Source organism: Pagrus pagrus, assembly GCF_965226575.1.
Source record: "Pagrus pagrus genome assembly, chromosome: 11".
NCBI classification, from domain to species: Eukaryota; Metazoa; Chordata; class Actinopteri; order Spariformes; family Sparidae; genus Pagrus; species Pagrus pagrus.
In genome coordinates this window covers 970,275-992,731 of record NC_140195.1, presented here as the reverse complement: position 1 = coordinate 992,731, position 22,457 = coordinate 970,275, and the positions used below count along the sequence as shown (strand labels likewise).

At 43.8% G+C, this 22,457-nt stretch overlaps 1 protein-coding gene across 1 annotated transcript in view; it reads right to left on the bottom strand.

The window, feature by feature from the left end:
* kcnd1 (potassium voltage-gated channel, Shal-related subfamily, member 1) overlaps positions 1–22,002 on the bottom strand; it is a 59,622-nt gene extending 37,620 nt beyond the window's left edge. The window contains exons 1-4 of the mRNA XM_084366219.1: positions 21,786–22,002; positions 8,710–9,989; positions 4,756–5,001; positions 1,783–2,495 (exon numbers count right to left, since the gene is read on the bottom strand). Coding sequence (XP_084222345.1) covers positions 1,783–2,495; positions 4,756–5,001; positions 8,710–8,865 — 1,115 coding nt within the window. The 5' untranslated portion in view covers positions 8,866–9,989; positions 21,786–22,002. The remainder of the gene's footprint in view (positions 1–1,782; positions 2,496–4,755; positions 5,002–8,709; positions 9,990–21,785) is intronic.
* Between the last annotated feature and the right edge of the window lie 455 nt (positions 22,003–22,457).

Here is a 22,457-nt window from a genome sequence, read left to right as displayed (position 1 = left end):
GGAGAGGAGAGGAGAGGAGGAGAGAGGAGAGGAGAGGAGAGGAGAGGAGGCTTTTCAAAATAAAAGCCTCTACCCTCAGGTCAGTGTCAGATGTTTCCTTCAGCTGTACAGAACTGGAATTTATTGCTGCAACAACAACTCTTACTAATAACTCTCTAACTTACTTCTGACTGTTGGTTGGACATAAAAAGACGTTTGAAGACGTCACTTTTGGCTCTGGGATGAACATTTTTCACAATGTTCTGACATTTTATAGACTAAAGCATTAATTGATAATCATCATTAGTCGCAGCCTTAATTAAATGTCAGCTTCGTATTTGTTTCACCAAAAACCACCAACTTTGAAATGAGGAAACAGGAAGTGAAGGATGCAAACTGATCTCTGGTATTCAGGACTCTGAAGCGGAAACATAAACTGAACACAGACGAGTCATTGAGTGAACATCAAGTCGAGTCTCAAGTCATTTGAACAGTCACTCAAATCAATTTAACACCACATCAGACTCCATGTTTCCATATCATGTCAAGCAAAAAATGAAATAAAATGTGAATCTGCTGCGTTTCCAGAAACAGTTTTGAGTGAATTAACTCGGCTGGTAACGCATCACCAGGAGGACGACACGGCTGCTACGTGTCTGCGTCACCCGGCCGAGCTGAGCAGTCACGTGAGTTAAATGTTCGCTAGTTTATTTCTCTGATTTCCAAAAGACGAAAACCACGTCAAGCGAGCGTACAAACATTTTTGCAAATTCAAGAACGTTTTTTTTTCTAAATTTTAACGTTTACATAAAAATTCTGATGCGATATTCTTCAAAATGCTTCATGGAGACTCGGCTCGGACTCGAGTCCACCATCAGACTGTTGATGCCTCGTCCTCCACCTCACGAGCATCAACACGTTATACCACAAAAACACATTTTCATTCAGGACGATGAGCCAAACCTCTCGTGTGCACCAGCGTTTCACAGCTCTATACGGTCCAACAGCACCGATGGTTCTACTATCACAGGACTGAACCGTCTGAATCATTCACACGCTCCCATTCACACCTTTGAACTCACATTTATCTCCTCCTCTCCATTCACAGACAGGTAGGAGTATAGAGTCATATAGAGGAGAGAGAGGTGTGTGTGTGTGTGTGTGTGTGTGTGTGTGTGTGTGTGTGTGTGTGTGTGTGTTGAAAGCAGTATGGTCGGTTCAGTCTGAGCTTATGGCAGATTCCTGACTCACTCTCTATTTCTGATGTTTCCAAAGGCTCTTTGAACAGCAGATAATAGATCAGTGCTGAGAGCTGCAGGGTGAAGACACCATCATCCTCTCACACACACGCACACACACATGCACACGTGCGCACACACACGCACACACACACACGCACGCGCGCACATGCACACACACTCTAACTCTCCATCCACATGGCAGCAGTGAGTGTGTGTGTGGGCGGCAGCAGGGTGAAGATACACCACCGTACTCGAGAAGCAACGAGTGGGAGGCAAACACACACACACACACACACACACACACACACACACACACACACACACACACAGTTTGGGTTTTTCACACTTCATCTCTTTTCATGGTGGAAACAGACTGTAAAACTCTCCCCGGTAACGACACATCCATGTCCCGACACACAACGGGACGATTAACGCCGAGACCACACGTTCCCGTTGCCATGGCGATGGTATTAACGGCAGCGCAGTCGTCATGAGATCCGTTTTACTGTCGGATATCGCAGCAGTCAGCGAACACGCGACATTAAAACCGGTGTTAACTCACCCCAGCGTTGTCATGGTGACGATGGTGTACCAGAAGGAGGCCGGGATGGAGGTGAAGGTGGAGCCCTTGGTGCCCTTCTCGGCGTAGAACATTACAGTGGCGAAGATGATGATGGCCATGGTGAGGGAGAAGAGCAGGAAGCCGAGCTCGGAGGCGCAGCTCTTCAGCGTGTAGCCCAAAATCCTCAAACCCTGCGAGTGACGCGAGAACTTGAATATCCGGAAGACGCGGAAAACCCGGAGGGTGACGAAGGCGCCGCTCACGTCCTCGTTCTCGGGCATCACCAGGCCGATGTAGTAGGGCATGATGGCCACCACGTCGATCACCGACATCACAGAGCGCATGAACTTGCAGCGGCTGGGCGCGGCGAACAGACGCATCAGGTACTCGAAGGTGAAGATGAGCACGCAGGCCGTGTCCATGCAGAAGAAGGCCAGCTGGTATTTCTCCCCACAGGGAAGGTCTTTGACGCTGCCTTTGGGAGGCCGGCACGGGACCGTCTCCACCACGTTGGCGATGACGGAGACGGCGATGAAGAAGCCGGTGACGTAGTAGAAGACCAGCGCCATGGTGGAGGTGTGGGGGTTCTCGAAGGCTCGCCACAGCCGCTCCCTGGAGGTGCTGTTCGGAGGGAGGGGGGCGTCCATCCCCTCGTTAGCCTCCGTGTCCTCGGCCAGACGCTCCTGGTTCTCCTTTTTCCTGTCTCGGTATTCCTTCACAAAGAGAAGAAGAAGATGACATTAGCCAAATGATTTATCAGTGTATCCTGTTAGCTGGTGTTGGTTTGCCATTTGCACAAGCGACAGTCTGAGTTGCTTTTCCTGTTAGCTACTAGCAAGATAGCAAGCTAAGACTGGAACACAGTGCTGCAGGAATGATCCTTAAAGCCTGGAAATACAGTAAATTAGCACTTTTGGCACTTCCAGCTCTCTTGTCTTAAAGTTAGTGTTTTTTTTAAACGGGTTTGCAGTTAAATACCTGAAATAAGATCTGAGGTTGAAACAAGCACAAGAGATTCACGTGTTTTGTTCTAACTACATAAAATAAACTAGTGCGTTAATGTGGAAAAATCCCATCGACCTTTTGCCGAACCAAGGCGATGCTAACTTCCGGGCTAGCCTACAAAAATACGTCATTCCTGTCACTTTCTCTAAACTAAACTTTTACCCACTGCTAGCAATCACAACGGGCAACCTACTAATAAACTAAAGGAAGTCAAACACCGTCTCTTGTTGACAGAACGTCCAAATCACCTATCAGAGTGTTTATTGACACCAAAACAGACCCGATTGATCCAACAAAATATCAATAACCCTTTTCATGCTGCCTCATTTGAATGTGTTAAGCTCCACCAAGCTTCTCCTGTTAGCTGTTAGCAAGAGGGCAAGCTAAGTATAGCAATAGATCAACCAGCAGGGACTAATAAACGAGTCTGGAAGGCAGTTCAGTCCCTTCTTCTAACATTGTGTCTCAAATTCGTGCTGACAAGACAAACGCTGCTGGTGACTGTAACAGAGGCGATGGTGAGAAATCAGCAGAAAGCAGCAGAATGTGTGAAATTACTAAAGGAACAAAAATAAAAGTCATGAAGACCGTTACTCGTGGGACATTGTGGGGGATGTGTTGAGCAGGTAATAAAAGAAATCCAGAAATTAGAATCTCTCACAGTTGAATCAACATTTGTGAACAAATCTGAGGAAATAAAGTTTCCCATTCATGAGTCATTGGACGTTATAAAAAACAAAGATATAAAAGATATAAAAGCTTCTGAAAACAGAGCCAATATGACAACTGGTGATATGAAGACGCTCCCAGGGTGATTTGTCGCTGGGAGAGCGAGCAGGGAACTTGTTTATGACTCGTTAAAGAAATCACTTACAGAAACGCGGCGAGCAAAGCGGCCAAAATCAGCAGCAATAAAGAGCTAATTCAGATTGCATTTGAGCTGCTGGTGTTTCAGAGCGCTCATCATCGCCGTCTTAATGAGCTTCAGTTTTAAAATGGGGTTTGAGAGCAGCGCAGTAAGTAATCCCCCTCAGATACATCCACGTTTTGACACTTTAGTCATTTAGCTGATGACTCTCCTCTACAAAGAGACGTAATGAGAGCAGCAGCAGAATAACCAACATTACAGAGGAAGCAAAGAAATCCACAGCATCCACACAGCCAGGACACTAATGCTGCAGGAGTTACAAACATCATGATCTGAATGTGCTCGAAACAGGAGCTCATACATCTGGGAGCTACTTCGAGTCCATGTTCGACATGTTCCTGCAGCTGTTTCACACTAAAAGTCTTCTTGCTGCCAGAAATCAAGAAACTAATCTGAAGCAGCTGCAGGAACACTAACTGCCTGGTATCAGCTGGTCACCAGTCGGCCCACTGTGCTCAACAGCTGGTGTTTTTCCTGAAACACGAAGCAACGGAAACCAACTTAGTCTTAAAATGTTGGCAGTTAACATTTGTGCAAATCAGGGATACGTGCACATTTGTGTGTGTCATACGTATCAGACTGACGTGTGTAAAATACAGAGATGCTGTAGGCACGTGAAGGAAAAGTGCGGCTTGATATTCGCTGGGAACTATTCGGTATTCAGAGATCGATGCCCGGAGGTATCGTGTCTGTGGCGCCGCTACAAATAAGAGAACAGAAGACAAAACATTTTTTAAGACAAAACGATAGTTGCATGAACTACTTGAGTTTTATAATTTAATGACTATTCGATTGTCACATCACGTCCAGATTACAGTACACAAGCTTACTTTCATGTCCAGAGGTGGAGGAGGTGGTGGTGGAGTTACACGACGATGGTTCCTGACTGTTGAACAGTTATAAGCGTGACACCAGTGGATACTTTCAACCAGAACATGTAAGTGATTATCTGCGACTTCCAGACATTCAAACAAATGCTTCAGCTCCTTCTTGGTCACAACCACAGCGTTTTTTAAAACTAAAAATGAAGTTTCTCTCACCTCCATGCAGCAGTCTCCGATGATCTCCGGCACGATGCCGTAGAAGGCCAGCTCTTCGTCGAAGGCCTGGATGCACTCGTGTCGAGGGTAGTGGAGCTTCCCGGTGCGGTAAAAGTTCAGGATGTGCCGGAACATCTCGGGGTCTCGGTCGAAGAAGTATTCCTGCGTGTCCTCGTTGTAGAAAAACTCCTTCTCTGAGGAGCCCAGCAGCGTGTCGGGATAACGATCCAAAGTGTTCTTCCATGTCTGGAGAAGTGAAAGAAGAACAAATGAGAAGGAAAGTGGGAGAATCAGCCCTTTAACGAACGATATAAAGCTTCTGATGCTTTGTTCAGATGAAGAGTCCACAAACTCATTTCTAAATGGATTTGTCGCTGGTGGTGGCTGAACAGTTGCTCGGTTGCCATTTTGAAATACCCGGGATATATATATATATACAGTATATATCCTCCAGCCCTACGACCTGTTAGCTGGTGATATTACCGACGGCTTTCAAAAAGGTTCAGTACGCAGATGTTGTCAGTCTAATTACTGCAAAAGGAATTATGTCCAAAAAACACCCGCAGATGTAATTTCATCTCTGTGTGGTATTTATAACTTTGATCAAATATGTGGACGTGCCAAAAAATCATTCTTCACAAAAAATAATTTTAGTTGCAGTTTAATTTTTATTTAAGTGACGATGAGGAACTTTCAGTTTTTGTTGATATTTACATGTGATACATGTGATCGGACCCGAGCACAGGATCAATAACAACTGTATAAGACCAGCAGTCTGTTCTCTGATGGTCCGGTTCGCTGCTACAGGTCATTTATAATCATCAGAGGAATCAGAGACTGTTACATAAACACTTAAAAGTTCCTCGTAGTCACTTTAAATTCCAGAGCCGGTCCAGTAAAAACAGTTTTCGTGGTCATTAAAAGGTTGTTGGAATAAAAGTAAACAGTTTAAAACACACCAGTTTCCATGTGATGGAGCTCCTGAGATGTTGAGTGAGACGGGAGCGCTGAACCGTCACTGATGGTAAAAGTGAAGTCAGGCCCACTTTATGCTTAGATGTTAACTTGGCACTCGTTATTAAAAGCAAGCATTACTGTATGTTTGTATTTCTATATATATCACTTCAACTTCAAGCTGCTGCGTGTTGTCTTTTTAAAATTAGGACAAAGTCACAGACTTGACAAGAACTTTCTTCTTGTTCTGCCACTGCAGCAGAAAGTACTTCTGGTCCTGCTCGATTCCTGAAAGCCACAAAAATCTATTTTTGTTGTGGAGCCATTTTGTCATTATTTCAGCCCAAATGCACATCAATGCGCTGATTAAACGTACAGTATTTACAGCCTTCAGCCTTCAGCCCTGGAAGTAGGAGCAGAACCGGAGCACATGAGGAGCAACATGAATCTCTGAGTTCAGTTCTGGAAGTTTCTCACAGCAAAACATGTTTCAGCCTCAGCTGAACAGTGAAATTAATCCAATGAAGATTCAAAAACAGACATGTATCATTGATGCATCATGGAATTATAATTAAATGCCATTAACAGATCGCTCAGGTCCGGGGTGCAGGGTGTGAATGGAGCTGCTGGTGAATCACTTCTACAAATATAACATGAGAGAAACGTTCCTGACATCAAAGAGGGACGGCGGGGGGTCATGTAAATTTAAAAGGATTACATTTCACCGAAGAAACGACGTCCCTGTTCTTCGATTAAAGGGAAGTGCCTTTAACATCGTGTGGAAGAGTTTTAGAGGAAGAACGCTGCGAGTTATAAATGAAATGTTGGAGTGTTTACAGCAGGTAGAAGGTCCAGGTTCATCTTATCTGATCTCCCACTGCATGTGGTCAGGAGAGGTGTTAAAGCAACAGCTCGTCCAAAAATATAACCTCAGCCATCGTCTCCTCCTGATGATATAAAGTCAGGCTCAGCCATCGTCTCCTCCTGATGATATAAAGTCAGGCTCAGTCATCGTCTCCTCCTGATGATATAAAGTCAGGCTCAGTCATCGTCTCCTCCTGATGATACAAAGTCAGGCTCAGTCATCGTCTCCTCATGATGATATAAAGTCAGGCTCAGTCGTCTCCTCCTGATGATATAAAGTCAGGTGAAGTCATCGTCTCCTCCTGATGATATAAAGTCAGGCTCAGTCGTCTCCTCCTGATGATATAAAGTCAGGCTCAGCCATCATCTCCTCCTGATGATATAAAGTCAGGCTCAGCCATCGTCTCCTCCTGATGATATAAAGTCAGGCTCAGACATCGTCTCCTCCTGATGATATAAAGTCAGGCTCAGCCATCATCTCCTCCTGATGATATAAAGTCAGGCTCAGCCATCATCTCCTCCTGATGATATAAAGTCAGGCTCAGTCATCGTCTCCTCCTGATGATATAAAGTCAGGCTCAGTCGTCTCCTCCTGATGATATAAAGTCAGGCTCAGCCATCATCTCCTCCTGATGATATAAAGTCAGGCTCAGTCGTCTCCTCCTGATGATATAAAGTCAGGCTCAGCCATCATCTCCTCCTGATGATATAAAGTCAGGCTCAGCCATCGTCTCCTCCTGATGATATAAAGTCAGGCTCAGTCATCGTCTCCTCCTGATGATATAAAGTCAGGCTCAGTCATCGTCTCCTCCTGATGATATAAAGTCAGGCTCAGTCGTCTCCTCCTGATGATATAAAGTCAGGCTCAGTCATCATCTCCTCCTGATGATATAAAGTCAGGCTCAGCCATCGTCTCCTCCTGATGATATAAAGTCAGGCTCAGCCATCGTCTCCTCCTGATGATATAAAGTCAGGCTCAGCCATCGTCTCCTCCTGATGATATAAAGTCAGGCTCAGTCATCATCTCCTCCTGATGATATAAAGTCAGGCTCAGCCATCATCTCCTCCTGATGATATAAAGTCAGGCTCAGCCATCATCTCCTCCTGATGATATAAAGTCAGGCTCAGCCATCGTCTCCTCCTGATGATATAAAGTCAGGCTCAGCCATCATCTCCTCCTGATGATATAAAGTCAGGCTCAGCCATCGTCTCCTCCTGATGATATAAAGTCAGGTGAAGTCTCGTAGTCCACAGAACATTTCTGGAGCTTCACAGTAAAACAGAGTTGCAGCGTTCTGCTGAACAGCTGAAGCAGCTGGAGATGATTTAAACATCAGATGTCTCCATACAGCTCGTCTGCTGTGATCTCAGAGATCACCACCTGATCTGAGGAGACGGTATTTACACCCTTTATCACGCTGAAACCTTCACTGTAGCTGCTAAGCTAACGTTCAGCGTGTAATTAAGGTCTTATTAGATCAGTTTGAGGTCTCAGGGCTTCTACGTTTCTTCAGCAACATCTAACAGAGAATACAACATCATCAGCAAACGTGTCGTCCAGTCCAAAATGTGTTTCTGGTGAAATGTGTGTAAAATGTCTCCTTCTGAGTCGTGACTCAAACTTAAACACACACATGAAACACACACTTTTAGATTCAGTGTCACAGATCGTTATCTTTGATAATCATCCAGAATAAACGTCCAGAAATCCACTCAGAGGTCAGAGAGCAAAGACGAGAAAATACGTTATTTACACCATTTTTAAGTTGAAGTTGAGGGTTAAATCTGGTCTCCTCAGATCAGGTTGTGATCTCTGTGATCACAGCAGACGAGCTGCATGGAGACATCTGATGTTTAAATCATCTCCAGCTGCTTCAGTTGTTCAGCAGAACGCTGCAACTCTGTTTTACTGTGAAGCTCCAGAAATGTTCTGTGGACTACGAGACTTCACCTGATTGGACAGCATGTAAAGTAGAAGCAGCAGAAGAGGTCAACACTTAGTGGCAGAAACCTACTGTCAGTCAATAACGACATTATTACCAGTGATATTGGACAGGTAGGTGAAACTGATGGCTCCGCCCCCACTTTGCTACCACGCTGTATTTTGGAGCATGCTCAGTAGACGGCAGCACCCACCTGAAACCTGACCCCGCTCACGTTGACGTACAGGATCTCATCTGATCTGGACGTGTTGTCCACGGGAGGTTTGGGCATCGTCTTCTTGGCCAACGGCAGCCATCCCACCGCGGCAGCCCGCGCAAACGGCAGCCACGTCGCCACGCCGGCCGCCATCTTGCATCAGCACGTCCCACCTGAGAGAGTCGAGTTCTGTCCTCCGGGGAGGCCGGAGCTAATGGATGTGAGGGAAGTGCCTTAACTCAATCCTCGCTCACTGCTGTTCCTGCCCTGACTGGCAGCGAGAGAGGAGGTGGTCGGACATGTTGAGGGGGGAGGAAGGGGGGAGGAGGGGCGGAGGGAGGGGTCAGATGGCAGTTAGGTGTCAAGCCATGAAAAAAACGCCGTAAAGGAGCGGGAAAGACGATGCATCTGACAGGTATGTGGCCTGTCTTTTATTTTGATGAGTTACTGGCTTCCTTCTGGTGGGCGGGGCAGGAAGTCCTGTTGCCCTCCAAAATAAAAAACAGCCCTCTTCTTTGCCTGCGAGACGTAAAAAGTGACACTTCACTGGAAGATTTCCTGACAAACTTCAGCCGAGCGTCAGTCGTCTTCTCCTAAATAACAAGAAGTTGCGCTCCAAAACACAGACTCTCCTGGTGGAGAAACATAATTTCTTAGAAACCTCAGCAGTCGTAGAATATGTGTAAAATAATAATAAAGTTACTCTCTCATATTGCACTCGCAGGTTTATTGCTGCTGGGACTGGGCAACAAAAAAAGCAGAAGGATATAAATCCAGGTAGGAAAGCGTTAAAACACGGGTGTCTGGCCTCCACCTCGCTGCAGCCTCTCTCTCTCTCTCGCTCTCTCTCTGTCTGTATCTAGCTCTCTCGCCCGCCGTCTCTCCCTCTGAAGACTGATTTGTTGCAGCGCCGCAGCCTTTCAAATTCTTATTAAATTGTGATGATGGTTCCTGAAGTTGCCAGATAGACAGAATCGCCTGTGTTGCCTCCCTCCCTCTAAGTGTTTCTCCGCTGTGGAGATTATGGATGTGCAGCCTCCCTCTTCCTCTGTCTCTCTTTCACGTTTTGCTTTTGCTTGCTGTTTTGCCCTCTCCGATTCTGCCTTTATCCGGCTCTGTGTTTTTACTGTCTCTCTCTCTCTCTGTATCTCTCTTGTCCGAGACTGTTGGGCAGTAGTAGTAGTAGTCGTGCCGGTGGTGGAGAGACAGCAGCTTTGTGTTGGAGAGTGAGGAGGAGGCGTCAGGCCGTCCTTACTCCATGTCCATGTATGGCCGTCCTGTCAGGAAACACACAAACAGAAAAGAGACGGAGAGTGAGAGACAAACCAGGAGGAGAGGAGAGGAAAGAGTTGGAATGGGGAAGAAAGAGAAAGGAAGAGAGAAAACAGGGTGTAGTGAGGAAAAGAAGGGAAGGAAAGAGGAAGGGGAACATGGAAGGATGGGAAGATAGAAGACGAGGGAGGCTGAGAGGAGGAGGAGAAGGTGTTTGGACGGAGTGACGAGGATGGAGGAAGAGAAAGGAAAGAAAGAGCAAATGAGAGGAAGAAAGAGAAAGAGTTGTGAGAAGCTTTCTGACGTCCTGTCTGGCTCTCACTGGTTCCTCCTGAACATCTTCACAGGTATTTAGTTCAGTTTCATGTTTAAAAAGTGCGTTTGTCGGGACTATTTTCAGCGGCCGATGAATCCACACCTGCTGCTCTTGTGAGTATTTGTGGCGGCAGGACGGTGTATTAATAAACTCCAGAGTGTGTGTTCATGATAATGAAGGATTATTGACGTGTCTTTAATGGTTTTTGGACAACAACGCAGCTCTGTGGAGCGGAGAGAGACGATACATCCGGCTGTGATTAGAGTCGACCGCTACTCGTTTTATGAATATTTTATAAATCCATCTGCAAGAGCATTAACATCATGACTCTGCTGCTCACACCTCTCAGAGAGCTCGACGGAAAAATGGACGTCTCCTCAATTACTTGACTGTATTGTTTGTGGTTGCTGAAGTGAAATGGCTCCCGGAGCAGCGCCAGGCCCTGAAGACACTTTTCTTAGTGGCCAAACAGTGTAATTACATCGTCACCTGATGGACCAGCCCAGAGGACTTTTCTCCAAAAGAAGTAGCAGCTGTAAAACGCTGGATAGTTTTTTTGAGCGTCACAGTGAAAATATTATCACACATGACGGCCAATATCCTGATATTTGATCATATATCGTCCCAGGCTTCTCATCCTGATGCATCTCAGAACAGACAGATTTTTGCAATCAATTCACTGTTTGAGTCTGAACATGAGATTTATCGATGAGAAGAAAACTGTAGATATCACCAGAGTTTTACCTTTTAGAGGAAGCTGAGAGCAGGTCAAACATCAGCACTCTGCAGGTTTAAAACTATAAATATAGTTCATATACAGGTAGAGCTGCTCACACTACACAGGAGAAGTATGGACACTGATGTAAACATCTGCAGCTGCAGAGACTGAGGGTTCAATTCCCACCAACAGAACGCAACTCAAAACTGCCTCACACTTCAATAAACTGTTTAAATCCCCATCAGATTAGCTTAAAATTGCACCGTCATCAAGTTGAAAATATAATAATAATATAAATAATAATATTCACATCTCATAACGTTGATGGTTTGGAGATTTTGCACTCGGGGAAACTGTGAAAATTGTCAGAATGTTCCTGTAACAGCAGATCCTGAGAACATTCAAATAAAAAGAAAAACTGAACATGAATAAAACTTTAAAAACAAAACTTATGATGAGAGCAAGCAGAGTTTATGATTAATTCACCTGACTACACGGATGAAACAACCAGTCTTCATCGTCAACACCGCAGCAGATAAGAGCATTTACATTCACCTTTATTAATTATGTACAATTTTAAAAACACAGAATATTTTTAATAAAAAATCTGAGAAACGTCACGTCGGCTCTTTATCGATCGTTTCCTTCCTGTTTCTAAGTTCCCCTGACAGACGCGTGGAGCTGAAGTCTAGTTCATGTGTTTAAGATGAAGATATAACGCTGCAGGTTATTAAAGATGCTTTTTATGATCAGACCAACAGAGCGTCCTCGGCCGCAGAGGAGAAACACAGCCGGCCGTCTCTCTCTTTATTTCTCCCTCTGCGTTCTTCATTCAATAAACCAGCCACAATAAAGTTTCCTCTGAAACCGCTCGTCGTCAGATGAAAAGTTATTGTCGCGGGTTTATTGCATAAAGTCCACAGTGGGAGCAATAAAACTCTTTCCTTCTGCAGGTTTGGTTTGAATCACGGCGTCTGATTCAGGAGCTTTAAAACCTCTTCAACTCTCGAGGACCATCAGTGGGTCCACTTCAACAAACTGTCCAAGAACTCCATTCAGATTCTGGTGCAGAGCCTCAGACACCAAACACGTCAGAATGAATTTTGGGGAAATGTGTCTGCACGTCTCACAGTGCTGCTGCTGGAAGTACTACGACTCATTAGTGCTGCAAACACAGCTGTCAATCCAGCTCAGCCTCCAGGATCTAATGTTAGCCGTTAACGTTTCTGCAAACCACTTTCACATTCCGCTTATTAGCCACCTGTTGCAGCGGGAGGTGGAGAGGAAGGTGGTGGAGTTATTACAGTCTGCCAAACACACGACGAGTTCACACTGCTGGATATCAGCATCTTCATCATCTTCATCATCTTCATCCGTGATCGTGGCGACCAAAACATGTATTTTAATCCAAACCAATGTTTTCTGACCCTGACCAAGTGGTTTTTGCATAATCACAGCGTTGTGACGAAAGAGAAAAACGTGAAGTTGCAACATGAAGACAGAAGAAGAAGAAAAGATGGCGTGTTGGATGTCGTTTCGTGAGTGGCTGCAGCATCATCGTCTTTATTCACAATATTTTCTCAGCGTGGTTTTTAAACCCACAGAGGTACAACGTTGGTGCAAACCACTTTCATAACAACATATTTAATCTTGACAGCAGCGTTTGACGTTTTGTCAGTGAAACAATGTGACACCAGCAGAGTTAAGAAATGAACCTCAGCCATCAGAGTAATTACACTGACAGCACAGACGTCACTCATTACATAACGGCACCTTAAAGAGCTGCTGCTGGTTGAAAGCTGCGTTTGAATATATTTTGTTCGTGTTGAGGAGGCTGACTGAGTCCCTGACACTACAGATCAATACAGATAAATGATCACAGCACACCTTACAGAATATTATGGGAAATCGTGCGGGACGCTCAGACTGCTCGCAATAATTAAAACAGAAGATACAGCAGCGACCAGAGGACGACGGGACTGTGAAGGATTCACCTCAGTGGCCTCCGTCGACGACAGGACTGCAAACAAGCTCATTAAAGTCCTCAGAGAGGGGACATGTCCTCGCTCTTACAGGTTCAGTCTGAGGACTAAAGTCTCAGAGTGTCTTCTGACCGTCCAGCTGCCAAACCCAGACTGAGACAGCGACATGAATCTAATGTTATCATGAGTTATTACAGAGCAAGAAACTTCACAGTCTCATCTTCTAGAAACAAGGTGTTTATAAAATGATCTTTTATGTTCTGGGTGGTTTGTTAGAGCTGAGGAAACATCAGCGCTCGTTTCACACTTTTACTTTTCAGGGTAAAAGGGACCAATTTCATTATATTGTTTTCTTTTGTAGACTAAAATAACTGGAGTTATTATATTATGTCAGGGTAAAACCACCAGAACTACAGTTATACTACACTATACTGTGCTATACTATACAGCCCTTCCTCACCACAAAAACAACCATATTTTCCGTCATGGTTTGGGTTTTAGGTTTGTTATTTCCTGTTTTATTTTGTAGTTATGACCTCATGTGTTTCCCAGTGTTCCTGGGCTCCTCCCCAGTCTGGTTTTCCCTCCACACCTGTCTGGTGTCAGCCTCGTCAGCACTGTTGCCAGTGTTGATCCCAGATTATCAGCTCCTCCCCCGTGTTTCTCCGCCTCTCTTCACCTGCACCTCATCGCCTCGTTAGTTTAGTTTGTAGTTAACCTCAGTCATTGCTTCAGTCTCCTCTTGTGTTCCTGTGTTACAGGTTTCTTGTCCTGAGTTTTGTATTTCTCTTTAGTTGTTTTCTGTTTGTTGCTTGATTTTTGATTTTGCATTAAAGCTCCAAGCCTTTTGTTTTTTTCCTTCCTGCCTCTGTGTGTACCTTGATAGGTGTTGACCTCTTGTGGCTGTTATAATTATTACTGCAGCAACAGAGAAAGTCAGGTGAAGTTGAATAACCGGTGACAAAGTGTGAATAAGGATGAGGTCGGGGTGGATGTTTGAGTTAAACAGGAAGAGGACTTTCACTCAAGAGACCACTGTTCACGTCACGAGTGGAACCGAAAGTCACTAACGATGTGAAGTTCGTAGCTGCAGTTTACAGCTCGCTAACATTAACTAGTAACAATGAAATGTCCGCAAAACATCATTGCATTTTAGGGAACAGCTAAAAAGCTAAAGGTTATTAGCATTAATGTAATCATGTTTTGTCTAATTATATTCTCAACACGATGAAGTTGTGCAACATTTAATTTAAATGTGATAAGTTATAACTATCTAATCTATGCAAACTGAAGGACGAGTGATTACTTGACCTTGGAAACGAGCCATAAACGTGGCCGTGTACGTGCACGCCCCTGAGCGTGTCTCAGGTGCCATCTGGCACTTAAATAAATAGTACCACACCCATGTTGGTAACTAAAATTACATAAGTAATAGAAGTTATTTTAAAGCTTGTACGCTGCCATGGTCACGTTGTTTTGGTAACAACCGACAATCCATCTATACATTTATTCATTTAGGTCTGAGAATGTGTTGGACTGAACTACACACATCTGAAAGTAATTATTTTAAATCTGTCAGATACAAAGCAAACTCAACAATAGACAGGTCACACACACACACACACATACACACACATGGCTGGGTTTGTGTGTGTTGATGAATTATGAATGAACCTTCAGCCTGACTGGTTTCTCCGTGTTCAGCTGCACTGCCTCGAATCACTCAGCACACACACATACAAACAACAGCAACAACACACACACGTATGAACACACACGCATATAAACAAACACAAACACACAGCCTCCAGCTGACTGGTGCTGGTCCAGCAGCCGGTCACTGTTCTGTCCAACCAGGCTGTGTTATTATTATGTCATCTGAGTTTGGTATACGTGACACCTGCAGCTGTTTGAACAGTCTGATACAAGAATGAATCATCTGCGTATTGTTTCATATCGTGACTGTCATGAACACTGTCGTCCTCAGGAGGCGCTGTAGGGATTCAGATTATTCCACCTGTTCTCATTACCAGGTCGCCAGACAAACATTTTGTAACGCCCCTTGGACCCACAAGGTTTCTGGGAATTTCTCTCTGCAATACCGCGAGTTGCCACTGGGTCAAACTGAGAGCATGGCTGAGCGGCGCCGCCATAGCCAGGTCGATAATATGACCCACACATGCACCTGGACTTCCTCCCGTGCATCTCAAACAGACGCTACAGGGTCGGTATGTGAAGAGCTGTGATTATTTGTTGTTGTTTTTGGATATTTACGAAATCACTAATTAGATGTTCATTGTTTGTGTTTACAGCAGCAGCAATCGTTGGTCCAGTATTAAGTTGTGGTAAAAGAAAAGAGAAGTTGTCACAGCAGCAGGAGCTGTGGTCTTCATGCTGGTGGAGTTACACCAGCATCTCACTGAGGGGTCTGAAACTACGCTCTCACAGCGAAGACTTCATTTTTAAATCCTGTAACTTTCACTTCATATTTTATTACAGGTCAGTGATCAATAATAACTTCCAAGGACAGAGTTATGTCATCTGGTTTACAGGTGAGTAAAGACGATGTTCTGGCGTCAGTATTGGAGTTAAATTAGCTGTTTTGAGTTTATAAGAACTTGTTGGTTTCCAGATTAATTTTGCATGAATGCATAAGATGACTGAGCAGATAAATGTGAATAAAGTCGGTGTGTTGGGCGTCTTTGACTCTAAAATCCTGCTAACTTCTGTCCTCCATCTGTCCGTCTGACTATCCGTGCTCTCTGTGGGAATCCCTGCTGACATCATGTGTTTCTGAGCACACATTAGATATTTAGAGCAGCCACACGATGCTTTTTATCCTCAGCCACAGCTCTGGGATCAGCGTTTCCCCTCACGCCAGGAGAGCTGCTGCTGCTGCGGCTTCGACCCTGGAAGCTTCCGGTAATGGGAGGCTGCTGGTTTTTATGGTTATTACTTCTCATGAGCTGCACCTGAGTCAGTGGATTTCCTGTCTGACTGCTGAGTGAAAGAATGTCCTCAACCTCCTCCAGAACCAAGAGGAGCGGAGGAGAGGCAGTCGCACAGTTTAGGAAGAGTTTTGCGACTTTAGTCACCAGACAGTCTTGAGTCTCTTCCATCCAGTCTGCTCAGTAAACCACTCAAGTACTGTATTTAAGTACACATCATGAGGTAGCTGCAACTTCATACACAAATCAGGGGAAGTACTGGAAGTAGACACACAAATCACAAATCAGTCGTCGGATTCATCGATACCTCTACTCCACTACAACAGAGACAAGTATTGTACTTTTTAGTCCACTACAGTTGTCTGACAGCTTCAGTGTTAAATTCAGGTCAACCCTCAACTCTGCACAAGTAAACACAACATAATGTGCTGCACTGCTGCAGTCAGGTTGATAAACAGGAGTGAAGATAAATCCACTTTTTAGTAATCTCTGAGCTCTCCTCCCGTCTGTAAAAGTCTCCGGATCAGAGCAGAATCTGATGAGACTCCAGGTGGATCTGATCCAGACTCTCTGGCCCCCCCAGCTCCGCCCGGCCCTCCACACAGCACTCTTTAGCAGTAGAGGTTACATAATGTATGTTTAAAAACCCTCTTGGATTAGCTGGAAAATGCATCGTCATGAAGCTCAACGCAGGCTGTTTTTCTGACTTTTCACAGATACAAACACATGAAGCTCTGCTGTACATTAAACGAGCCAACAGTGTATAAAGGAGTTAAAATTAGCTCAACCTTAAACATCTACAGCAGTATAATGACGCATACGCATTAATGCAGCATTAATATTAACACTATAATTACTTCCATACTTTTACCTCAGTTCTGCGGTAAAGGACCTAAATACTTGTTTCATCTCTGGTAAACTCTGTTCATGTCTTATTCATCTCACCAGCAGCCATCTGCGTCTCATCTGTTCATCTTAAAAGCTTCAAACCAACGTGGCAGCAGTTCTCCTCTAATGCGCTAATGTATGATGATGGTTCTGTTTGTTCATGACGAGCCTCCACCTGCCTGTACATCCATCTGTTTGTGATGATGGAGTGAATACACCAAAGTAAACATCGTTCAGTACTGTGATGGGGAGGGTGTCACGTATCTGTGTATTGAGACCAGGCCGACAACAAACCGTCCAACTGAGACATGTCAACATATAATTATTTCACATTAAAATGTTCGAGAGGAAGATGTATGAAGAAGAAGTTCACTTGATGTGTGTGTGTGGCGGCTGAACTCTGGTTGAAGGAGGTGACATCTTGTTTAATGGCAGCTGTGGAGCTGGACTGTGTGTATTTTCTCTTTAGATGGAGCTACGCTAGCAGTTTCCCTCTGTTTTCAGTGTTTGTGCTAAGCTAACGCAGCAGTAGTTCCTGGGTGTGTAAATACAGCAGACGCTCCTGCAGGTTTGTGTTTCTGTTTACTGTACATACGTCTCGTTCATTATTTAAACAGTTGATTGTTTTTCTGTAAATCGACAGTCAGCTAATTGTTCTACAATATTAACTTGTGTCATTAAATGATGGCTTTCTGTTCAAATGGACATTTTTGTTGTAAAATTATAATTAAATTCTCATAATACTGACTTTAATTCATAAAATCACGTTTTCCTCTCATAGTGTTCACTCTTTCTTGGGAAACAACAACATTATTCTCATTAAATAACAACTTTATTTGTATAGTTAAGTTTTTTGATTCTGGAAATGATTTTGAATATTATGTATTCATCTTATTTAAACCCAAACAGATGCAGTTTCATTGTTTTCTGCACACATTAAATTCTCTTTGCTGACGAACTGAATCTGTCTCTAAAACAGCGACAGTTGAATTACAGATATGATATTTTTACAGATGTGATACGCAGCATTTTTAAATAAACAGGATACAACCTGATCTACTGCTGATAAGACAAACGTTCCTCTGCTCTGTTCTGTGTGTTATCCGATCAATAACAGGACAACAACGTGTCTCCGATCACTGATCAATGGAGCAGAAAACATGTTTGTGAATACTGATCGATAACGAGGAAGCAGGGCTCTCCGATCGCTGATCAATAACGAGTCAAACAGACACAGAGCTCCACCTTCATCAGCTCCAACATTCATGTGTTGAACAGATTAATGCAATAATAATAATAATATATATATTCGTTCTAAGTGCTGTATCGTAGGCAACTGATACTATATAATTTATATTCGTTATAAGATTGATGATAATACTTTTGTCTTTTTTTATTTAAGTAAAATTTTGTAAAGTAAAAATTATCATCAGTGTTTCTACGAGATCAGAGTCCTTCTTCCACCTGAACACACGAAACCGAAACCGTCCGTCTCCAAAAAACTGTCGGACTGCTCCTTTAAACTAAAAAAAATCGTGCAGGAAAAGTGCCGTCAGTCAAGCCGGAGTAAGTAACAGGAGGGAAAGTGTTTCAGCTGGAGTGGAAACTGCTGTCGACACACACAAACACACACACTCACACACACACACACACACACACACACACTCACAAAGAGTGATGAAGAGCAGCACATGGCCGGTCAGTCTGAGTGTTTGTGTGAAACCATTAGACAACCATCAGTGAGCAGCACTTCACTGCAGCACACACACACACACACACACACACACACACACACACAGAGTCTATTAGAAACACAAGAGAAGGCAGGATTCAAACAGGAAACAGCAGAATACAGCGGATCATGATGAGGCAGAAGAATGAAATATGAACAGTAAATGAAGCAGTAAAGTGTCGCCTTCAAGCTCGTTTAAGCTCAACGTTAAATACACACAGAAACAGACGGAGCCTTTTGTCCATATTTTTGCAGGTTTTCTGAAAGCGTACAGATGTGGCTAAAACAAAGCAGTACCACTGGATACCAGGGGGGGCAGTGCAGCCAAAAGTTCAAACGAGACAACAAAACGACAGGATGAAGAACGACCTGAAATAACATCTCTCGTTTGTGATATTAGTGAAGAGAGCTCTCCATAAACATGTTGCGATGTGTTTAACGACCTCACAGACCACCGACATCTACAACCCTGTATGTATGTATTACTTAACATCCACGTAAATGTGAAGGACGCATGGAGGTATGTGCACAGTGAGTTACACAACGTAATTTTACATGACATAAGGGAACCTAACCTAACAACAGAACAATGTAACAGAACAACAGAACAACATAACAGAACAACAGAACATAATGCAACTAGATAGACAGATACTTCATTTGTCCTGAGGGAAATGTAGACATGCAGTAGACATTTAGAAACATATAACACAAAACATAATGCATAGTAACCTAACAACATAACATAACATGTAACACAATGTAACATCATGTAACAACGTAACATTGCGTAATGTAGCGTAACATAATGCAACCTAACCAAAGTAATGTAATGTAACATGACATAAAGTAACATTACATCACATAATGTAACAACATAACATAACGCAACATAGTATAACATAACAAGCTAACACAACATAACACAACAAAACATACCATAGCATAACGTAATGTAACATTACATAATGTAACGTTACATCACATAATGTAACATAACATAACAACATAACGTAACATAACTTAAAGTAACATAATGTAACATAACATAACAACATAACGTAACATAACAAAGTAACATAATGTAACATCACGTAATGTAACAACTTAACATAAGGTAACAACTTAACATAATGTAACAACATAATGTAATGTAACTAATGAGACAACATATCGTAACAACGTAATGTAACATAACGTAACATTACAACCTACTGTAGCGTGGCATGATGTAATGTTACATCACATAATGTAACTTAATATAACGTAATATAACATAATGTAATGAAACACCATGCAACACCACATAAACATACATGTGTAACTGTCATCACATACATAACATACTTATTTTAAACTTGGATCTTTTCCTGAACCTTGTTCAGGAGTTTTCAAACTGAACCAACAGAACATGAACACGTCGGAGAGAAGTTCTGTTCAGAGGCTGAAGGGCAGCGAGTGCGTCAGTCCAACATGTGACAGCAGGAAACGGTCTGAAGCTCTGATCTGATGTATTTATTTATAGGTTGTCTCAAATGTTTTTCTGTTCACTTCTGGACTTCATCTGATGGGCACATCACAAACATGTGGACATTTCTGGACAGTCCTCTATTCCTCTGCTGGATTAGATTGCCTACCTTCACACAAACAACCAGCAGGTCCAGTATGCACTGTAAACCCTGTGTCTCCACCACTACATGTCTGAGTCTGTGGGCTGCACCGTGAGCAGATCTACCAGCTGCCCGAGCGTTGAGTAGCTGCTCAGATGCTGCTCGCTGCCTCCAGACTCCTTGGGTCTGTCGTAGGAGGGGAACTTCAAGTTCAGCAAAAATAAACAAGACAACACTGAAAGTCTGTTACACAACTTCCTCATGACTCAGGTTAGACCACGTTTATGGACGGATGAGGATGTTTACAACCTGAGAAGGTTCATGTTAGTGCAGAGCCTGGTGGTTGTCTGACTGCAGAGTCGTCACGTGAGGGTGAAAACTTGTTAATTGACTAAATAACGACCACGTAGTTTATATCTGGGTTTAGTTAACTTGAGCCTCAGATTTTGGCCGATACATGACGTCCATGTTTGTTTTGTTTTCAGGTGATTCTTTATCACTTTGGACGTACTGAAGCTTTTCTCCTCGTCTGTTTAAAAGACAGATCTGATCATTCTGAACTCAACCGGACATGAATGCAACATTTTTTTGAGACTTCTTCCCTTTGTGAATTTTCACTAAATAAATCAATAAAGCTCACATACTGTACACAACAGTGAAATACAGCTACTAACGAGTTCTCCTCTGTGTCACAGAGCTCCATTAAAACACAGCAGTGAGCCACACTGTAGTTTATTTGGCCACAAACACTCACAACGGCACCAAATGTGGATTCATCCGCTGCTGAAAATAGACCCCATCAAAAGGAACCAATCTGATGGAGAACCACGGACAGGAAGTCAGAAAGTAATGAGACGCAACGACCACAGCGGGCACGCGACACCCGTCACCACCTGATGATGCGTTTTTTCCCGTCATCTGAGCTTCAGAAAGACTTTTTTTACTTCAGTTTAACTTCTAAATGTAAAGATTTACGGGACAATATTTCACCGTGGACGGACGACAGAAGCAGAAGGTGTGTGAATATTAATGAGCACTGTGCGTGTGTGTGTGCATGCATGCATATGAAAAGTGTGTGTGTGCGCATGTGTGTGCGCATGTGTGTGTGTGTGTGTGTGTGTGTGCTAACCACCGGTAATAGCAAACACACAGAACTTCATCACTAATTCATACCGCTGGATTACGTCAACCTCAACACACACATGCACGCACACACAAAAGCACACACACATAAACGCACAAACACAATCATATATTTCTGTCTTCTCTCCTGTTATTATTTCTTTTTTACAGTTTTCTGTCCTGAGTCACCTCCAAACTGGTTTTTCCAAACTCAGCCCGCTCTGCTCTGATCTCTGATCTCTGGTCTGTTCTTATTTTCTTCTCTGTCTCTCTGCTCTGACTCTCCTCTCCTCCTCTCCCTCTCGTTACTTCAAGTCTTCTTCTCTGATTCTATTTTCTTCTTCTTCTTCTTCTTCTCCAAACTCTTCCCTCCCTCCACCCCTCCGTCCCGTCCCGCTCCTCCTCTCCACTCGACTTCTCCACTCCCTTCTCGTTCTATTCTCAGCAGTAAGCGCTGTATCTGGAGCAGTTTTCATCCTACTTACCACCGCTGATGATGATGATGGTGATGATGATGAAGGTGAGGAAGAAGAGGAGTGATGAGGAAGAAGGCAGCAGCAGCAGGTTTTTTTTCCCAGGTGTTAACGGGCGGACGGACGCAGGAGGATGGAGGAGTAATAAAAAAAGAAGAAGAAGAAGAAGAAGGAGGAGGAAGAGGAGGAGGAGTGTTGTTTTACTGTCTCAGATCTGTCCTGCTCTGCTGCCGCGGCAACAACCACATCTCCTGTCATCCCTCCTCTCTCTCTCTCTCTCTCTCTCACACACACACACACACACTCTCTCTCTTGCTCGCTCGCTCGCTCACTCTCTCTCTGGCTCCACCTCCCATTTGCTCGCTCGACCCTCCCCTCCATCTCCCTTTTCTCTCTCTCTCTCTGTTCGTTGTCATTTCTCACCATCTTCTTCTTCTTCTCTCCCTCGTGTCCCTCCCTCTCCTCTCTGCACACACACTTAAACACACACACACACACACACACACACACACACACACTGCTCCACATTAAACAGACTGATGGGAGTTTCATGTTGGGAGAAAAGAGAGAGAGAGAGAGAGAGAGAGAGCAGGATTACTATGTGATGATGTAACAAAGTGATGAAGTGTTCGGACTGAAGAACTGATCTGGTGTCAGCCATCTGAAAATATCTTCACTTTACAA